General features: G+C 55.6%; 2 protein-coding genes across 6 annotated transcripts in view; both read right to left on the reverse strand.

Moving 5' to 3' along the window:
• TBC1D22B (TBC1 domain family member 22B) overlaps positions 1–11,678 on the reverse strand; it is a 15,873-nt gene extending 4,195 nt beyond the window's left edge. For 3 of the 5 annotated variants that reach the window (XM_042888023.1, XM_042888022.1, XM_042888024.1), the window contains exons 1-10: positions 11,574–11,678; positions 7,759–7,815; positions 6,359–6,672; positions 5,632–5,811; positions 5,102–5,172; positions 4,562–4,690; positions 4,140–4,205; positions 3,194–3,308; positions 769–875; positions 295–370 (exon numbers count right to left, since the gene is read on the reverse strand). In XM_042888023.1, coding sequence (XP_042743957.1) covers positions 295–370; positions 769–875; positions 3,194–3,308; positions 4,140–4,205; positions 4,562–4,690; positions 5,102–5,172; positions 5,632–5,811; positions 6,359–6,672; positions 7,759–7,815; positions 11,574–11,629 — 1,171 coding nt within the window. In that variant the 5' untranslated portion in view covers positions 11,630–11,678. Of the gene's footprint in view, positions 1–294; positions 371–768; positions 876–3,193; positions 3,309–4,139; positions 4,206–4,561; positions 4,691–5,101; positions 5,173–5,631; positions 5,812–6,358; positions 6,673–7,758; positions 10,912–11,573 lie in introns of all 5 variants that reach the window. The other 2 variants (XM_042888025.1, XM_042888026.1) reach the window with 2 other exon arrangements.
• A 5,145-nt stretch (positions 11,679–16,823) lies between these two features.
• On the reverse strand, positions 16,824–20,285 carry PIM1 (Pim-1 proto-oncogene, serine/threonine kinase). Its single transcript, XM_042888043.1, has 6 exons — positions 20,106–20,285; positions 19,918–20,024; positions 19,791–19,841; positions 18,970–19,336; positions 18,178–18,354; positions 16,824–18,001 (listed from the first exon to the last, which is right to left on the reverse strand). The coding sequence occupies exons 1-6, from the start codon at positions 20,185–20,187 to the stop codon at positions 17,844–17,846; spliced, it is 942 nt and encodes a 313-aa protein (XP_042743977.1). The 5' UTR covers positions 20,188–20,285; the 3' UTR covers positions 16,824–17,843.
• Positions 20,286–20,603: the final 318 nt, after the last annotated feature.

Genomic DNA, 20,603 nt, shown 5'->3' on the forward strand with positions numbered 1-20,603 from the left:
CACTTACACACCTGTGGATCACAGCACCCAAGCTCCTGCATAAGGCACTGTCGAAATCATGATGGCTTACATGTACTTCAAGGCTGAGGTCTCACAAACACCTCCACCACTCACCTCGTCCTACCTTGCCAATGAAATCCCTCCCCCAGGAGCCTTTTGGCCAACCATGCTCTGCCCCTACTCACTGTGGGCAAGCATCTACTCCTTGTACAGAGGGTTCCTCCCTACTTGCAAAGAAAGCCTCTCACTGTTGTGACAGAAGTCTTCCCCCATTCAAATTCCCTTGTCACCTACCATCAATCCGGCTCACAAGCTCCTCCAGAGCTTTGACTTTCTTCTGGATCCCTGGCTGTGCAAAGGTGTAGTTATCCTGCAGGGAAAGGCCATCAGTCAGAAGCAGCAGCTGCAACAATTGGAAATGACCAAAACCAGATCCCCAGCTCTGCACCAGCCAAGGACATACGGCACCTGATTGCCAGGATCTGTCTGCTGTGAAGTCCCCAGTAATTGGGAAGCTGGGACAGTGCTGGCTGCACTGCACAGCTGCAGCTCTTTTCTTCCCTGGAATTTTGCCCCCACATCATGCCCAAATGTCCATTAATGCTGGGTACATTGTCAGAGAACAAACGTAGGCACAACTCCAATTTTAAATGCTAGGAGTGCTGCAGGCCCAGCTAGTTACACGCTAGTTCCAGGGGATACAGTGACAAGGCAGTGGTGCTGCTCCATCAGGCAAGGGGAGACATCTCTGCGGCTCCAGTTGCTCACCTGTATCCCATCCAGCAGCTTGCTCATGCACCAGAAACTATCAGCTTCGATGCTCCGTAAAACATCCTGTGACAAGTTTGTCACATCAAAGTTCTCCACGTCCTCTTCTGCAAAACAGACAGGGAGGAGAATAAGGGGGATGGAGGGCACCAGGTGGTTCACAGGAACACCAAGAGGCTTTAAGACTCCTTGCATGCAACTGCCAGCAAGCTGAAACGAACAGCTTTCCCAGCACAAAGTAGGACACCTCTGCATCGACCTGCTTCTCCAGGCCAGGAGAGCACCAGCACCCAAGATACTCAGCAACCACGATCTGAACCCAGCCCAGCTGCTCAGGAGACCAGGAGAGTCTCTGCTGCTGCTGTCACTCCTGAGAGGCCAGAGCAGTGCATGCATGAAGGTTCTGACATGGGTCTGCTCCTAGGGCACATTCTCTGTGGGTGAGGGCAGCTCTGCCAACAACCAGGAGAGGCAAATCCAGCAGTGCTGACACTGCTAAGAAAAAGTAACAAGGCTGTTTTCCAGCTGCAGGTCATCATCCAAAATTAGCAGTTACTCCTCTTCTGGCTCTTCAACAGCCATCCTCAAGTTCCCAGGTAATTATAAAGGCAGGCAAAAACTCTGTTTAGCAGATATCCACCTCCTTTCCTCGATCACTTCCCCCTAGCAGGAATATGGGCAAGGTTAAGGAGCAGAACGAGGCCAAGTGTGTACAGCTGGTACTGGTGGCTCAGCCACACAGCTGTCACCTCGTGCAGAAAAGCTCCCTGCAGGGCTCCAGGCACGATGAGCTCAGTACAAGTGTGACAAAGAAAGGGAGGTGGTAATAAGCCTAGGTAACAGGGAAGAGCCTGCTGCTTGTACTCACAGGGACAAAGGGACAAAGGGACAAGAATAGCAACTCTGCCAGCAAAGGAGGACTGCTAGGAGATCCTGGGCTGCAAGAAGCTTTGGGGGAAAAAAAACTAAACATAAAAATAGTCTCCAGAGGGCATGGCTCAGCTCAAACATCTGTTCAGCGGCATCATTAAGGGGCCCCGTAGAAAGGAACAAGATACTCAACATATGGCTCTGAAAGGGAGCTGGTGGCACAGTGACAGCCACTCAAGGCAGGCTGGGGCAGCCAGGACACTGCCACCAGTGCCACAGTTACCCAAGGACTTGGGGGGTGGGGGGCTGGCAGAGCTCCTGAGTGACACTTCGTGGGGTTTAGATGGCTGCTGAGACATGAGCACATCGTGCTCCTGACCTAAAGGTTGGCTCTGAGTCCCATACTCTGGAGACAGAAGAGGATGTGTGGTATTGCTTGGGTCAGTGCAACTCTCAGTGACAGAAGGCAGCCACATTCCAAGGATAAAAGGGGCCTGAAAGATGGGAAGAAGTGTGGCCCCAGTCAGACAGGTCCCAGCCATGAACCCAATGACCAACATGGTGCATGACTGCAAGAAGTCACACGAAGTACCTAAAGCAGCTCCAACGTACACCAGCTCTTTTCTGGCTCAGCTGACTCACTCTTTACTTCCCAGAACAGGGAATTCGCTCCGGGTAGCAGTAGAGCCCCAACTGCTTTCTCCTGTGAGGGACTGTGAGGAGCAACGGTATGGCTTGGGGATTAGCCCTGTGTCCTCAAAAGACAAGGACCACTACTAGCTTACAAAGCTTCAGGTAGACAGTGGAAGGCTTTCAGGGACTTCAATAAGCGGTGGATCAGATCCTAAATCATTTGTCCAAGAGGATTTCTCTGTCACTGTCTTAGAAAATCTTTTTCCTTGCTCTTTACAGTGAAAAAATGATCCTTATGCTTAAACATTCTCTTGGCACCCCAGTGTTCATGTCAACTCCAAAACTCAGCAAGAGCTGGAGAAAGAATGAAAATCCCATGGGTGAAAATGACTTGCTCTCCAGCTAAAAGCAACTGGCTGACAAGAAAGCCAAAAGCAGCTGGGAGAAGTCTTAGTTTCTGAAACTCTCAGCTTGACAGAAACACCTGCACTAGCAGCACAGGACAGGAATCATTATTTAAACTGTTTATTTTACATTCTCAACAGGGTCTCTTTATACTTCAGTCTGTCCTCCTAGAGCAAGAATGAGCTCCAAATTCAAGCTTTGAGAGCAAGATCCTCCCCACCACCTCAAGTTCAGGGCACCAAGGCTCTGCCTAAACTCCCTCAGCACCAAGACTGGAGGAGGGTGGGCTCTTCTAAGTACATTCAAACACAAATCTATCATTACTGCTTCAACTTCTGCAGAGCTCAGCAAGGTTATGAAACTGAAGTCAATTCAGCCAGGCAGCAAAGGTGCACTAAGAGATGCATAAGATGCATCTGTAGCATGGTGCAGGAGCTGAAAGAAAACACATCACCTCCAGCAAGGTGATGCCAGCACTTCACAGCATTACGGTTAAGAGGCAGTGAACGTCACTTACCAACATATTCAGAGAGGAACACAACAAAGAATGGAGTGACCAGGTCATTGATTCCCTGTACATAGCCACTGGCTGGGTGTCGAATGGCCCATATAAACAGGATTCTTTCAAAGATCTAGGGAAGAATTGAAGGAAAGCAGGTACCTGCATTAGCCGTGCACAAAGGAGAGGCAGAAAAGCATAACTGCTAAGCTCAGGGAGCAAAGGTCATGCATTGACAGGCTCTTCTGCAGCAGTATGGTTAAGATAAGAAGATACCAGTCCTAAGAGATTCCAGCATGATCCACAGATCCCCACAAAGGCCAGCCCACTCTTTCCAGAGCAAGACAATCCAGAGTCCTCATCAAGACTGCTGCTTGAAGAAGAGCCGACACCAACTTTCCAAGAGCTGCACATCTTGCTGAACATCACGTGGACAGCTAAGGCTGTTACCTGTGCTCTTTATCCATCAGCTGTCGGCACAGCGCTCCCAGCAGAACATCACAGATCGCAGCACCCAACAGAGCAGCCTCCAAAACCTACATATATTACTCCCAGCCAGCCCCAGGACGTCATACTCTGACATACCACACACACACCGAGACAACAGATGCTCACACCTCCTGGCCACCTCTCCAACAGCCCTACGTGATTTTCTCACACATCGCTTTGTGCAGGGGCATTTTTGCAGTGAAACACAACTGATGTCCTGCTCTGTGTCAAATTCATCAAATTTGTTTCAGAACAAAAGCTTCAGGACTATTACCAATTCTTGCCAGAAAAAAATGCTGACCTTGTAGCCCCTGGTCTTCAAGACTGATGCGTTTCAGAAAGTTGAGGACTAGACCCGGCAGCGTGAGCATGTATTTCCTGACCAGCTGGACAAGGTTTTGGGAGTCACCCAGGACATTTGGTCTACAGAGTTACTCAGTCTAACGACACTGTCGGTCTAACTCTGTCCCCTTACCTCCTGGACAAGCGGCTGCTGAAAGAGGGGGATGAGTGGGTTGGTCCTTGGAATGTCGATGTGAATCTGGAAGAGAGCATGGGTCAGATACATCAGCCGTGCTTTTAAGGGACACAATAACTCAACATGACAGAAGAGAATCCACCCTGCAGTGCCCCTCACACGAGTGCTACGAGTGCTACAAATTACAGCCGCGCAGGGAAGTCACCCACAGTTCAGCATCCTTCGCTCAGAGCTGGGCTGGTGACAGAGATGGGCTGGGAAATCCAGTTATTTGCTCAATTCAGATGGGATTAGGGAAGGCCTAATCCAGTACTTGTCACTAACTTCTACCTGCAACTAACAGGTAGAAGTCCTGGTATGACCCCAACTCAAAAACACGCAGTGGCAAGGGGCCGGGAAGCCACGCAGATGGCAGGTACCTGTCGGTACGTGTCCTGATGGTGCTCCTCATTCCGGGAGTCGTAGTACTGCTGGATGAAGCCAAAGTACTCCTCCCGCTTGCGCTGTAAGGTTAGCTTCCGACGCTCCATGTTTGCAGGGAGATAACCCTGCAGGAGGAAACCTCAGGGTAGCCCCTATTCCCTCACCACAAACCAACCTCTAAAGTCCTGCCCGGCAGCTGTGCACATGGATGCAGCAGATATGGGGAATGTGGAGCAGGGGAAGAGTAGTTGTGGCCTTCGGCTTTCCCACACTCTGATGCCTTTTCTAATCTGGTACAATCCAACTTTACAGGATTCAGTTTCTTGAAACAACAAGCCACATTCCCAGCACCTGCCTGGGGTCTGTGCTCAGGAGATATAGCAATTACAACCCCTGACCAGAAAAATCCTACAGCTCATTGGTAGGCTGGCCACAAGTACAACATGAGCAAAACCACGTACGGATTTGCTCCCATGAAGGCGCACGAGTGCCCCAGATTCCCCCCAGCCTCCTGCATCCCAGCTCCAAGTACTCACTGAGAGGAGACGCCATGTCACAGGCCGGACCTCTCTGGGCACGCCAGGCCAGCTGCATTTCCTCAGCTCATCTGCAAACGGACAGTGGTGGCAATGGATTAGATCCTAGGCACGTCCAGGCACCACTATACCTAAAAGGAGAGGAAAGCCCAGTCTGCTCCTGCAAGCTCTGGAGACACTGAGCCTCCACGGAGCTCCACATTAGCAGTGACTGGGGATGTGGGTCTGTGGCTGGAGAGTGGGGACACTTGGCTCAGCACTGGGACTGGAGCACTGGCTGCCAGAATGCTAACCACTGGTTCCTTCTCTGTGGGGCTCAGTTCTCATGCAAAGCCTAACAGCCCCCTGTGACCACAACCATCACTTGTGACCAGAAACAGACTGGAAACACGCAGCTGCTGGAAGAGGTCATCATCTGCCAACACACAAGTCATCTTTTTTCAGCCTGGAGTAGATAGTGAACCATGTTTCACAGAGGCAGCAGGCTTCCCTCTGCCTCCCCACCCACAGGCACCCATTACGCCACTCACCCAGGTCCGTGTTATGGCTGGAAAGGAGCTGCCGAAATTTCTCCAGGCGGGTTTTCTCCCTCACCGTCATGGGGGGAGCACCCGACGCATTCTGGTCGGAGATTCGGGCAACAAGTGGAATGACAGGCCGAAGGGGGAGGGACTGCTGCTTCTGGAGGGGGGTCCGCACACAGGTCTCCTCTGCACAGATCAGACACTGCGGTGAGGACGGGAAGGGGACAGCAGCTCTTCAACCCCACTGTGCTCCTCTGACTACCGCCACAGGCTCGGCTCAGCACAGCAGGCAGCATCTCTCCTGCCCAACCCCAGCATACAGAGCACTGCTGGCCACTTGGAGAAGCAGCAACAGATCTCTGTGGACTGGCTAACCCATCGCTTCCCCCATTTCCTTCCTTCCGCATCAAGATATCTGCCTGCCTTCCCCTATCAGATATGGGAGGACATGGGAAGGACAGAAGATGAGGCAGAAGGAAGCTGAGGGAACCCCAGAAAAACCAGCTTGCAGATATGCCCCGATGAGCTTCAACCCAAAGAGTGAATAAGCTAACTGCAAGGTCCTCCACAGGTTCTCATCCTGACCTTGATTAAGAGCAGCACATGCTGACCAAGAATTTAATAGACTTTCAAAACTCCTCAGAATCTGTCTCTCTTCAAGGATCCTGGAAGACAGACATGTCTGTACCCACAATATTGAGCTCCAGAAGCTGCTCCTAAAGGCAGCTCTTACCAGACATCCTGGAGAGCTGGGCCTCGCTGCTGGACTTGTTGACCTTGCAGTTGGTGGGCACGTCACTGAGAGCAGGCTGGGTCCTCTCAGGTTTCACCCGCATTTTGCTGTGGTTCTCCAGGACCTGCGCAGCTGTGGCCTTGGCCACTTTAGAGTTCAAAGTTTGCAAAGAGGAAGAAGAGGAAGTGAAGTCTTCATCTTCATCATCACCGATGTCCCAGGCATCACTGGTGCTGCGGGCAAACTCATGAAAGCTGGAGGCCTTCTTACTTTTCACAGGCAGCACGTTGGCTTTAGAGCGGTCCTTGATGAAGCTGGAAGCCAGAAAGAAACAATGTCAGAGCAGCACTGCTAGATAATCCACATGCTTTCCTTCACTGCTCCACACAGGCAGTCCCTGGCTTCCCCTGGTTTCCTAGTTCCACCTCCAAAACCCCAGGGCACGCACTAAGCTCCTCGAGGCTGCCCAAGCTGGTATGATCTCAGGGCACAGAAAGCCACAGTGCCAGCTAACAGCTGGAGAGGTGCCAGCCTCCTCGGCTCAGAAGGGCAAACAAGAGAGACATACAGTTTCTCCAGCTCTGCTTCCTCCTAACCCACAGAAAACAGGCAGATGAATGCAAAAAGAAGTCTTGTGACCTGGAGAGAGGCATGCCAGAACCAGCCTATGCTCCTGGAAGCTCCCGGCACAGCTGTAGTCACTCCCAGCAGACAGACCAGGCTGTTTCTTTTCTCAGGTGCAGGAGGAGCCTTTCCATTTACCCTTAAGCAGCAGGAGTCAAAGTCCACCAGCTGAAGCGTCATGGACAGGAACGTTCACTGCTGCACGGCACGAGATAGGGACAAGGAGGCCACGCAGATCAGTGCTGCCTCTTCCTGCTGGGAAGGGTGCTGTGGTTGTGCTGCTGACCCTGCCTGCTGCCACGCTGCTTTACCTCGCCCTTCCCTCAGCTCTTCCCTACCCAGTAGGTGCAAACAACACTGCTAAAGAATGCATCTTCTCCCTACATTTGCCCAGTGCAGATCTCTGGCTACAAAGGCAGCAGCAGATAAGCTTTCCTGTGAACTTTCACAGAGCCCAGGACAGCACCATACTCCTTGTACAGCCCTTCTTGTACATCACAGCTGCACCGAAGAGCTCAGACTGCACAGAACACAGGGGATGCACAGTGGGGCTGCCCTGGTACCATCTGAGTTTGCTCGGGAAATGTGAACGAAGCTGCTACATCATTTTTACATTCCCAGCAAAATGAACCAGTCCAATTAGGAGGGGATGGAATCACAGTGCTAGGGATGCTGGAGACTTCTACCAAGACTGAACCAAAAAAAGAAAGAAAGAAAGAAAGAGAAAGAAAAGCAAAGCACACAGGCTGTGCCTCCAGGAGACAAACTGCACTTACTTTTTGGTGAGGCGGGAATCCAGTGGAGGATGCTGTGCTCCATAGACAGGCTGAATGCTGCAGGGAGGGAAAAAGAAAGAGACAGTGCAAAATATCTCAGGGCACCCACGGATGGTCTGCTCAGCCTGGACTGGGGTAACACCTCTTGCACACTGTTGGGATCCAAATACAGACCAAAATCAAATCCTGTAAGCTTCTGCCTTCAAAACCTTAGATCTAAAGAGCCACAATTAGCTGAAGATTTGTTCTTTGCAGCAGCAAAGAGAAGCTTTGTTTAAATTCCTAGGCTCTTTCCAGCCTGAATTGGGATGTGCTTCCTCGAGCAGAGATCTGCTCTCTGCTCATTTCAGCCACCTGCCACAAGCACTGACATTCATTCTCTTTTTCATCCAAAAGTTGTCTGGGTTAGAGAATCCACACCTCTGAGCCCTCCACAATAGGGAAGGACTCTATCCAGCAACACTGGGACTCCTCAGCACTGAGGGTTTGCCCCACACTGGCACTCAGGCTTGCAGCCAACGTTACAACAAAGCTGCCTCCAGTACAAGGTTTGATGCAGGTCCAAATCCCAGCTTAACCAACCACTTCCTATGTGGTCTGGAACAAGTCATGGCTCAGCCCCTGTGGAGCTGGGCAAGTGCTCCAGGGCACAGAGAGCCCGGGGGCTGTTGGCACTGCAGGGGAGCACTGCCTCAAAAAGGAGCTAACAGACACCACTCATCGCTAGTTTTGCAGGCTGGGGAAGTGAGACAGAGATCCTCAGTTATTACTTCAGTTTGGGAAACTATTCACAGCCGTGCCACCCCAAAAGTCACACTTGGAGCTCTGGACACAACCAGCCCTCTGCAGCCCCACTACACAGCACAGCCCCACATCCCACGGCAGAGACAAGGGCAGATTCAGAGCTGGCACACAAAGGACAGGCTTCCCTCAGGTCACTGGGGCTTTCCGGGAGCCTCAGATGGAGTCTGGCTGTGGCAGGGGGAAGATCACAGCCTGGTGCAGTTGGAGAGCCAGCAAAGGACAAGTGGGTGCCAGGGAAGTGACAGCAACAGGTCCATCTGGAAGGGAGAGGCATGGAGACCCAGGGCAGAGGCTGGGAACAGCCACAACACAGAGAGGCCAAAGAGGGGTGGGCTCTAGCTGCAAAGGGCGGCTGCTGGAAGTGCTGAAAGGCTCCCTGTGTTGGCACACCTCCAGTCAGGGCTAGCAAAGAGTCTTCTGAGTAATTAGCATTGAGCAGTCAGGACAGCTATTAAACAGAGGCAAACTCACGGGTGGGCAGAGCAAAAAGATTATTGGGGTTAAAAAAAGCTGTTTCCAAATGACTCATGGCAGCTCCCCACAGGAGAGGAGCCTGCAGAGTCTTTCCAAGCTCACAACACCTTCTAACAACAGTCACAGCACTGCTCTTCCCTGTGAGGGGACCAGCATTGCCCAGGAACATCCACATGCTACCAACAGGTACATGACCTGACTCCCACATGAAGGGACGAAAACCACACGTGGGTCTGTGTGATGCTCATCAGCAAAATGAACAGTCAGAATAGGGGATGCGGGAGCCAGCAGTGCATGAAGAAATCCCTTCCTGATGCTCTGAAGCAATCGGATGCTGCTGCAGCTAACGGCTGACACAACAGCAGTGTTCCATCCCAGGCAGATCTTCTGTGAAGAGCCCAGGCTCCCACAGGTGAAGCATCCCAGGCTGATCCATTGCACAGCACATCTGCTGGAGCTCCCACACAGGCAGCTGAAGGTGACAGGTACAGCTGAGTACCACCATCCCACATACGTTTGTATATAAATATATACATGTACATAAAAAGCAAGCTGGAAAGGAAGCAGAGCAAATACTCCGAGACATGCAACAGGTGACCTGAGACATGCACACACCTTCACAGCTGCCAGATGGCAACTTTGCACCACAGAACCTGAGCAGACTCAGTGCCTGATCCTGCTCCTCCAGCTCAGCCCATCACTGACTCTCAGCGCATCTTAAAGTGCCTCACAAAGCTGCATCAGCAGATCCCACTGCTACAGCTCAGAAAACAGAGGCAGGGCAGCAAATGGCAACCAGTAAATACTTCATTTATTCACTCGCCTGGCTCTCCCTAGTGCATCATTTAGATGAACTGGCTGTCTCCAAGCTTAACTCTGACTTTTGCACACATGGAAAGCTCACGGCAAGCACCATGTGTTAGCAAATACCACCGAGTCAGGAGTTGAGACCTGTGCTGATGCTGTGCTCCCAGACTGACAGCACAAGTCCCCTGTCCTACTTTAGAGCTCGGTGGGACAAGGTACTTCCCATCACCTCCCTACCCAGTGCCTGATGCAATCTGTGCCTGAGCTCTGCTGTGGAACCTGCGTTACACCTCTTACGGGCAGATCGTGGCAGGGCTCAGGTTATGGGCACTGCAGCACATCTTCAGCATGTTAGGGCAACTGCAGAGACTGAAGATGTTTTATTCCCAGCAGACTCTCTCAGCTTCTCCCTTTTTTAAAAGAGCATTTAAACAACACACACACTGATGCCTTACTACTCAACTCTATATGGCAGGAAATAAACAATGCATCACACAGGACAACACACCAGACCAACCTGCCAGCACACCCCAAAAGAATCCCAAGGTTGAGAACTCCCAGTGCAAAAGATGCAAGGCAGCCCCGGAGACATGAAACAATTTATTAGTAAGAATTTCTGGAAAGGACTGGCACACAGAGCATACGGAACTGGTAACGAGCTTCCTCCACAACACAGGACAGGGTATTTTCCATTGTCTGTTAGGAGGGGAGAGCTCTGACAAGCCTTGATGTGGAGCGCATTGTCTGTGCAGGAACTGCCTCCCAGACCGGTTCACCTGGTTTGAGCTTTCCAAGCTGGCTCTAAAGTCATCATCTGTGCAAGAGAGGTGCTGGCACCAGAGCCCAGCACAACATCCAGGGATGGGATCGCAGGGACGCAGAGCAACCTGGGGACCGCACAGCACCATCCTCCCACAGGAGAGAGAGGAGGGATGCACAGTACTCAAGTGCTTTCTCTTTAGTTGCCACAAACTTAGGCTGCCTCTCCAGTCCAACGGATGTCACAGAATCATTACGGTTGGAAAAGACCTCCAAGATCACCAAGTGCAACCATCAGCACCACGTCCCCTGAATAACAAAGGATGAGCCTATGGGGAATCCGCTGAGCTGGGACGGCTCGTCGGTTCCCTCCATCTGCTTTGAAAAGGCCCCAAAGGCAAAGGCACAGCGGAGCCCCACAGCTGCACTGCAGACCGAGCTGAGAGGGAATTTTTCAGAGGCAATCCCAAACCTAATCGCCCCCGCAACCGGCTAAGAGCACCAGGAGGAGAAGGGCAAGCTGCAGACGAGACTACTGAGCGTAAACGAGGTGCAAGGGAGGACCAGAACTGCGGGCGTCCCCAAGGGGTGCTCTGCTCTGCTCACACGGCCGCTCAGGAACCTTCCTCGCCCCTCTTCCCCCCCCCCCCCGCAACTTCCTACCCGAGGCCCGCTTCCTACCGGGCGCCGCTGCTTTTCCTCCACCGCCACGAAGGCCGCAGCAGGAGGGGAGCGGCCACAGCCCGGGGCCCCCAGCGCGGCCTCAATCGGGAGAGCGGCACCCCCAAAGGCTCCACACGGGGCGAATCGCCGAAGACTCGAACCCGTTCCTCCACTACAGCCCGCGGGGCTCCGGCCACGCGCGGGACACACACGTGGCCCCCGCAGCCAGGGTGGCCCCAGGGAGCCCAGCCCCCCTCACGAGCCCCCAGCCCCGGGGTCGTTACCCGCCCGGACCGGGCCCGGCTCACCTGCCCGGCAGCTTGGCGCTCCGCTTCCAGAACTGCCGCCCGCTCTCAGCCGCCATAACGGAGCTACGCAGGGCCGGGCCCGGCGGCCAGCCAGACAGCGGGCCCACCGGGCCGGCCGGCCCCGCGGCGCAGCGGCGGAGCGCGGAGAAGGCGGCGCGCCCCCCCCACACCCAGGCCGCCTCACCACTGCCCACCCGTGGCCCCTGGCGGCGCCATCTTGGATGAGGGCGGGGAGAGCGTCGCCATTGGCCGCTATGCTCCAGGCCCGGCGGCTCAGCCAATAGGAAGTGGGAGATGGCGTGACGTCACGGCGGAGGAGGGCTGGGGTGGGACTGCGGGCATAGGGAGAGACCATTCCGCCCCGTGTGAGGGGGGGAGCGGGAGCGCTCCATTAGCACCGGGGGGTAAGACGGGAAAACCCACCCACCTCACGAAAGGGAGGGCGAGGAGCGTTTAGCACCGCCCTGAGCGGGAAGGGCCAATCTCGTAGCGCGGGAGGAAATGTGCCTGGCGGGCACCTGATTTCTGAGGGCGAAACCATCGGGAGGAGGCGGGGGGCAGCGGGTTAAAACCAGGGGACAGCGGGGGGCGGTGGCGGAACGAACGGCGGGCCTTCTGCGCGGCTGCTATGGTCGCCGGGGCAGCGCCGAGGATTTCGGGCCGTTTCCAGCCCCGACGGCCCTGCGTTGTCCCCGAGGTCCGGAGCGCCGTCACCGCACGCTCAGCGAACGGCCGCCGGGTGGCCGCAGAGCCGCCTCCTGGAACCCCTCGTGGGGCCCTTCGAGCGATGGGGGTGCTCCAAAAGGGGGAGAAAAACGCATAATTCTGCACAAAAGCGCGCGTTTCTGTGTAAAAAAGCGCACGTTTCTGTGTAAAAAAGCGCATGTTTCTGTGCCAAAGCGGCCTATTTCTGTACAAAATCAGTTTCTGGAGGACAGCAGAGGGCGGCACAGCTCCGCACCCCGCGCTGCTGGAACCCGGCTCCGCTCTGCTCGCTGCTCCCGCGCGGGATGCGGGGACGTTTCGGGTCCGGCAGCTTTCAGTTCCGAGCGAGATCGAAAGCTGAGAGGAGAATCGGTTCCTTTTCCCGTCCCGAGGCTGAAGCGGAGAAAGGAAACTTCGGGCTGGTAAAAAATAAGAGCGCGTCGAGGCTCCCAGCTGCGGATCGCTGCCCTCCGTCAGCGGGCCGGGCGGTGCTGCGGGCACTGGGCCGCGGGGCGCTCCGCCGTGCGCCGCGCACGGAGCTCGTGGTCGCAGCGTGTCTACGAGATGTGTGCAAGTTTGGGTGCGAGGGAAAGGCTCTGCCTCAGCGGGCACGGCGCAGCTCTGCAGCGTTAGGACGGCGCTCAGCCATAGGGTGCGTGGGGTTGGACTCGGGGATCTGTGAAGGATCTGACGTGGGATTTTCTGCGGTCCCGACCCGCTTTGAGGCACGTGCACAGAGCGGGGGTGGTGTCCGCGAGGACACGCAAGCTGGTGGTGGGAAGTTTGGAAGCCCAGCGTTGTTACACCGGGAAATGGAAAGTGTCCGGGGTGTCAGGGAGAGGCTGAGCGTGGCACAGATTCTTCCGGTGCTGCAAAGCCCCTTCCGGTGCTGTTGTCCCCTCCACCTGCGCAGGGTGGGTTTGCTTTGCTGTCTCTCCCCAGCCAGAGCTATCAGTCTTTCTCAGAAATCTCCCTCCTGCTTTTCGATGGCGATTCACAGGTCGTCTTCGCGTGGTTCATTCTTTCCCTGGCTTTATCAGAGTTTGGAAACACCCTGGAGAAGAAAGCATGGGGAGGTGCTCATCAGCTCCATTCTGCCCCAAAAGAAGGGATGGGGGATGAAAGGATGCCGAGGACAAAATCCAAGCATCTTAGCTTTTTGCTGGCAACAGCAACCAACCTGAGCCAAAGCCATCCAGATCACCTGCTTAGGGAGGATTACGTACATTCAAGCAGGCGTGGGCCCTCCTCTACCCGTGCACATGTGCAGCAAGAACAGGCTATGAGCAGTGGCCCGGGGCAGGTTGCAAGCACGGGGCAGTTTCCGTTGGGGTCACCACTGCTGTGTGCAGGCCCTGCCTGCGCTCCTGTGGGGGGAAAGTCTGAAGAATTTCAGCGTGGGTTGACCTGAAATGACATTTTGCTGCTTCTGTTTTTCTCACAGCCTTCCCAGTGGGGTGAGATCTCTGTTCCTGCAACCCGCTCTCCCTTCAAACGCTGATGTGTGCCTGTGTGTCATTTCAGGTTAACTGAACTGGCTGCTTGGGTTTGAAACGAGAGCTGTTTCAGTTTTCGAGTCGCTTAACACCCTCCTAACTGTAACAAACACAGTGATTAAAAACATGAAAAATTACCCTGGAGGAAGGGGAAAAGCTTGGAAAAGGATGAAAAACACTCTGATTACCCCCTTACAAATATTTTTCTTTAGCTGAAGTTGCTAAATTTGACTCAGCTTTACACACTGGAAAGGTTTTGCGGTGTGTGGGTTTTTTGGTTTTTTGTTTTGTTTTGGTGTTTTTTTAATATGGTGAATAGAGTGTTTCTTCCTTGCAAAAACCCCCACCAACTCTCAGCCCAGTGATGCAGTTTCAGTGTGTCACGGAGGCAGCATCAGCTCGGGCTCCATGTTGGTAAGGTTGGTGCAAAACCCACAAGGCTTCAGGTGCCTGAAACCTGCACCTGGGGTCACAGCACGGGGTTTTTCCAGAGCTCTGGGAAGGGCCGTCTCCCCCCACTTTGTTCATTTTTGCCAGGGTTGAGATGAGTTCAGGGCTTTGCCCTCAGCTCCCGTACCTGGGGGACTTGGGGACATCGCTTGATGGCCAGTCCCACCCAAAGAAAGGTGCTTATGCTGCTGGGACACTGCTGCCTGTGGTCTCATCTTGCTCGTTGGCTGCAAGCTCCTGGCACCCACAAATAAACCCAGGAGCCTCTTGCTGCGCACTTTCTCCTGGCTGACATTTCCCTTGTGGGAGTGATAGGGCAGGAAAAGGCTGAGCCCTGCTCTTAAGCTCTGCCACAAAATGTCTCCAGCAAGCCAGTGTGCCGTGCCTCAGTTTCCCCACACACCCCATGGAAATGATGCTGTTGCCCACAGGACTTTGGCAAAGCGCTGAGAGATCAGTGCTCACAGTGCTTCATTACCAGGGAGCCGTGGGACCTGCTGCTCATTCCTCTCATCCTAAGGCGGGGGTTTAAAATAGCTCCTGTGACTCACTGTGCCCAGAAGGGCCCAAAGGTGCCACCTCCGAGCCCGCATGTGCGTTTCCAGCACGTCTGGCTGCTGCTCACCTCCCATTTCCAGGAAGTGATGCGATAAAGAGAGTTTGTTGCCTTTGCTGTGGCCGAGCACCGTGGCTGGATATGGGAAGGCAAAGGTGTGTTGAGTGCTGACCCTCTGCAAGTCTGCAGCTGTCCGTTCAGCCCCAGATCTCAGAATTGGATGGCATGAAGACTTGTCCTGCTCCTGTTTCATCCTTTTTGGTTTTTGCTCTTGTGAGGTTGGAGGTTAGGATTCACTTCTTCTCAGAAGGAGCGGTGATGCATTTTCACAGGCTGCCCAGGAAGGTGGTGGGGTCACCATCGCTGGAGGTGTTCAAGATGTGGGCACTGAGAGATGTGGCCAGTGGGCTTGGTGTGCTGGGGTTGGACTTGGGTCTTTTCTGACCTTAATGATTCTATGATGTAAAAGCAGCAGGAACGGCTAGACAAGTAATAAAACATCCATCATCTCCAACCCAACCCTGCTGTTCTTGTCTGGGAGAAGGGAAACTTGCCTACTGCGACTGGAACATTCAAGGTCCCTCATAACCCAAACCATTCTAAGCTACTGACTTCGGGTCTCCCATCTCCCTCCTCCTAGAGGTGCAGGACACGGATGGACCTGACGGCTCTTGGCTGGATGAAGGCGCCAGCAGGAGGGAAAGCTGCAGCGCAGGCACAGTGATGGTGGACGGGATCACCAGCGGCAGACGGAAACGCCGCGGCTATCGGCACACCGAGCAGCGCCGGACCAACTCGGCCCTTTTCTAAGAAACGCCGCAGCAGTTGTGAGCATTTACAGGAAGGGTGGGCTGTGCTCAACCCGGGCAGCCGCGATAGTGCAGGGGGAGGATGCGGCGCGGGGGCTCTGCGCTGCTCTGCTTTCGTGTAAGAGCTGCTTCCCGGATGGTCCGGAGGAAAAGCGAGAGGGGAGGTTCAGTGCAAACCGCATCTCTAAACGGGGCTGAACTTTGAAGGCATTCGGAGCAGTGCTTCCTGCTCTGAGCGGACTCAAGGAGGAGATGAAAGATGCAGCTGAGCAGGGAAAAAAAAAGCTAAACAAACGGAATTAACACTGTGCAGAGGGACAGCAGTGACACAACACGCGAGTGCATCCAGAGCTGGGACAGAGCTCTAGGGACCCTGGTTCCCAAAAAGCAGCTGTACTTAGAGAAGAGAGCACAGGGAACGGGGTAGGAATGCTGTTTTTAAGCATAAAACGTGTGGCATAAACCAAGGAGTGACCCAATTGGGTTGAGCTGGGGGTTTTGCAAAGTAGCTTGCAGACTGCTCAGTGCCCTGTGGCAGGAGCAGGCACAATCCCCAGTGATGGGCGTCCTCCAAAAGCTGCACGGTGCCAACAGCTCCGTAGTACACGAGTGCCAACATTCTCATGACATCAAATGAAACAAAACAAAACCTGACCAACAGCCCTGCAGCCAAAGCGTTGCAGAGCTGGGAAGTGGGGTTTGACAGCTCAGAAAGTGTAACACAAGCGAAGCGTCACGGCTGCCGACCAACAGTAACCGACTTCCCGTAAACTGGCCACGAGCCTCTGGGGCTGGAGGTGGGGGCAGCACGCCAGCTGCCTGCACCCTGTGCAACACCAACAGCACCCACACAACACCAACACCCACCGCGCCAACAGAGCCGGAGCAACAGGCTCGGCAGTGCCCGAATGTAATTGGGCTGACAACATCCGGTGTTTCGCAAGCTGGCTTTGATGTCTGTTTACTCCCCATCCCCAGCACATGCTCCTCAGCGCCCTGCAGCAGACAGGAGGGCTCTGCACTGCTTTGATCTCTCCCAGACCTGCGGGGAATGGTTGGGCTGAAGACACCCCGAGGGCTGTGCTGTCCCATGGGGCCCTGGGCTGGAGCCTTTGGGGTTGGGCTGTGTCCTCCTCTCACCTCTGTTGGGATGCTGCAGCCCCGTGGGGGGTCAGCACCCCACTTGCTCCCACTTCTCTCCATCCCACCCCGCAATAATAAAGGGATGCCTCTGTTCCACGATTTTCTTTTTATTTAAAACCGCACTGTATAAAAAAAATAGGATTTCTGAATTCCCCTGTACAATTTTAACTATTAACAAAAACCCGCCAGCAACACACAGGTTGCATGGAGACAACAGCGCTCTCTGCCAGCTCAGCCCAAAGAGTGCATGGGCACACAGCCCCCCCCCGCCCCAAAAACCCCAAATCCATCCGTGATGTGGGACAGACACATGGACACAGAGCAAAATCCGACCAGGCACCGGGGGTCAGCAGCTGCAGAAGCAAGGCGTGGGTCAGGGACCCACGTGGGTTATAAATAAATAAATAAGTTATCCTCCTGGCTCAGGCTCCTCCTTGCGAAAACAAAACAAAACAAAATAAAAAAAAATATCCACAAAAATAAATTAAAACTTGGATGGGGAATAAAAAAGGGCAAAAACATTACCATTATTAACAACTGTACACCAAGCTTTGCTCCTGTATAGTAACTCTGTACACGCATTTACAGCTCTGTTGGGTTGCATTGTTTGTGCATTGGGAAGCAGAGGGCTCAGGGAAGGCATCGCCGCAGGGCTCTGAGCTCCTCCTGACCTGCTTCCTTCTGGGAAAAGTAGCTCTGCACCCAGGTGAGGCATGGAAAAGCAGCAGTGTAGGAAAATTCAAGTATTTCCTCCAGCACAGCCCACGTCACAACTGAAGGCACTCGAAGATGGTGACGGCACACAGACCAGAGCACCTGCCCTGCCCTCCCCAGACAGCCTTCCCCCCATTGAAGCTTTTCAGAGTTCCAATCCTCTCATAGTCCCAAATTCAGCAGGCCAGGAAGACTCATGGGAGCCCCCAGAGACAGAACCAAAACCCCAAAGTTTACTGAAAAAAACATCAAGTGAGATAGGACCACTGAGTCCAGCTGGGATCCAACCTCTGGGTGAGTTTGGCTCCAGAGAACTGCACGGTGCCGAGCGATGATCTCCACTCAACCCCACAATCCCAAGACAACGGTCCATTCCTTACGGGAGACACCAGAGATGTTATTTGCCCGTCTCCTGGAGCAAGCTGTGCAGGTGGATCTCTGCCGCCTCCTGGGACAGGTGGACACTCTGCATCCAGGAGTGGTTGGAGATGTCCTCGAAAGACGGCCTGTCTGAGGGGCGCTGGGAAAGGCACCACCGGATGAGATGCTCGCACTCTGGGGACGCAAAGCAGCGGTCAGCGTGGTGGGGGGCACTCAGCGCCGCGCCCAACCTCCCCGTCCATCCACTGTGTGCCGGAGGACCGCAGGACACCGAGAAACGCGCCACCCCCTCGAGCTCCCCAAAGGGTGACAGGAGCCCTGCGCTGCTGCCTCTCCCGTCCGGTGCCCACCTGGAGAGACCCTCTGCCTGAAGAACACCTGGCCGCGCAGGATGTCCTCGTCGTGCTCGAAGGGGATGTCCCCGCACACCATGTCATACAGCAGCACGCCCAGGGACCACACCGTTGCCGAGCGCCCGTGGTACCGGTGGTAGCGGATCCACTCCGGCGGGCTGTAGACCCGTGTGCCTGCAGAAAACGGCCACTTTTGTCCCCAAGCCCCTTTTGGGGATGGCAGAGATGCGCAGCCCGCGGTGGGGCCGGGTGAGGACGGGTGGTGGCGGGGGGGGGGGGGTCACCGGGCGTCACACCACCCCCGCCAGCACGTGACTCTTGTTTACAAACTTTGGGTTGTAAAATAAAGGCGGTGGGGCCGGAAGGTGGCAGCACAGGGTCGGGGAAGGCCGGGACCAACCGTTACATGCAAAAAATAAAACTCCCGAGGGAGGGGGGAAACCACACCTTCTTCCCACCCCTTTGCCAAAAGAAAAATTAAATAAAAATTTAAAAATAATTTTAAAAAAAGCAAACAAGGAGAACGGAGCCATCCTTCTGTGATGCACGCCAGGTTTTGCAACCTGTCATCCCGTGTCCCCCCAGGAGCTGTTTGTTTTTGTAAGGTGCCCTACCCCACCCCAGCCTGAAGCTTTGGTTGGGTGCTCAGGCCGGGAGCCGGCTCCCCTTTCACAACACCGAGTGGTGCCAAACACTTTGCGGGCAGCTGAATAACGCCACGTTTCCACCCCCACCTTCCCATGTTGCTGCACAGAGGGGGGATGCCTCCGGCACACGGCGATGTCTCACCATCAAAATCAGTGTAGACGGTGTCCTTGAGGAGGGCACCGGAGCCAAAGTCGATGAGCTTGAGCTCGCCGGTGGCGAGGTCGATGAGGATGTTCTCATCCTTGATGTCGCGGTGCAGCACGCCGCGGTCGTGGCAGTGCTGCACGGCCTCCAGCACCTGGCGGAACAGCTCCCGCGCCAGCTCCTCCGCCAGGGCCCCCCGTTCTGTGATGAAGTCAAAGAGATCCTGCACCGGTTCTGGCCGCTCCAGCACCAGCACGAAGCTGTCGGGTCGTTCAAACCAATCGAGGAGGCGGATGATGCCGCGGAAATCCGTGCCCACCTTCTTCAGCAGAAGGATCTCCATCGGCACACGCGTGCCACTGGGCTGCGGGGACGCCGGTGCTATCAGCGCCAGGTCCCTTGGTGCATCCCCCAAAGCAAGGGATGCTCCCTGCCCCATCCGCCATCTGGATATCCCAGTTAGCCCCGGCCTGGGATGCTCCAGTGCCCTCAGATCAGGGATATTCCGGTGGTTCCCCTTGGCATCCCACAACCAGGGATGCTCTGGATCGCCCCACTCCTACTGTCCATAAAACCAAGGATGCTCCGGATTCCCCCAACCCATGTCTCAGTCCAGAGGTGGTCTGGATACCCCCCAGTGCCTTAAAACGAAGGATGCTCCGACCCACCCCCCCATGCCCCAAAACCAGGGACGCTCCCAACCCATCCCCCCATAGCCAGGGATGCTCCATCCTCCGCGCACCCCTCCGACCAGGGATACTCCAGCGTTTCGTCCCCCCCTCCGCACGGCCCCCCGTTCCCCGGCCCCCGAGACGCACCAGCTCGCCCCACTCGGAGATGCGGTCCCTCGCCACGTGTTTGATGGCCACCTGCGGGGCGACGCGCGGCGTTGAGCGGGGCCGAGCCGGGCCGAACCCCGCCGCCCGCAACTCACCCCGCACTTACCGGGGCGCTGTCGGAGAGGCGGATCCCCGAATAGACGGAGCCGAACCCCCCGCTGCCCAACAGCGGGCCCACCTGGTACAGCTTCTCCAGCGGCTCCTTCTCCTTCCCTGCGGGAGGAGCGCGGCGTCAGCGCTTCCCCAACCCGAGTCCCACACCGCACCGCCTCGCACCGCCGCGCGGCGCCTCACCTGCGGGCAGCTTGGCGGCGTGCAGCTCTGCGCCGGGCCCGGAACGGAGGTGGGCCAACGAGTTGATTTTGGAAAGCAGCATCCCCGCCGCCGCGCTCCGGCTGCAGCCCCGCCCGAACAAACCCGACCCAGGCGGCTGGGGCAGCCCAGCCCGGCTGAAGGCGGGCGGGGGACGGCGAGCCGAAAGGAGGAGGAAAAAGAAAAGGTGGAGGGAGAGGGGGTCGGGGGGGGGGAAGGGGGGCGCCGCGGGGCGGGCACGGCGCGACCGCTCCCCGCGCTGCCGGGCTCTCGTGTGGCGCGCCGGCCCCGCGCCGGCCGCGGGAGTAGCGAGAGGCGGGGGCGGGGCCGGGGAGAGCCGGGCGGCGTGGCCTCTGCTGGGCGCGCCGATGGGACGCCCCGCCCGCTCGGCCGCTCCTCAGCCAATAGGGCGCGTCCCGCGCGGCGGAGCGACGGCGGCGGGCAACGACGTGGCGGGAAGGAAAAGGCGCCAAAGGAGCC

The sequence above is a fragment of the Lagopus leucura genome, unplaced genomic scaffold (genome assembly GCF_019238085.1).
Source record: "Lagopus leucura isolate 7727_CA_CO unplaced genomic scaffold, USGS_WTPT01 Super-Scaffold_100136, whole genome shotgun sequence".
In the NCBI taxonomy this organism is placed as follows: Eukaryota; Metazoa; Chordata; class Aves; order Galliformes; family Phasianidae; genus Lagopus; species Lagopus leucura.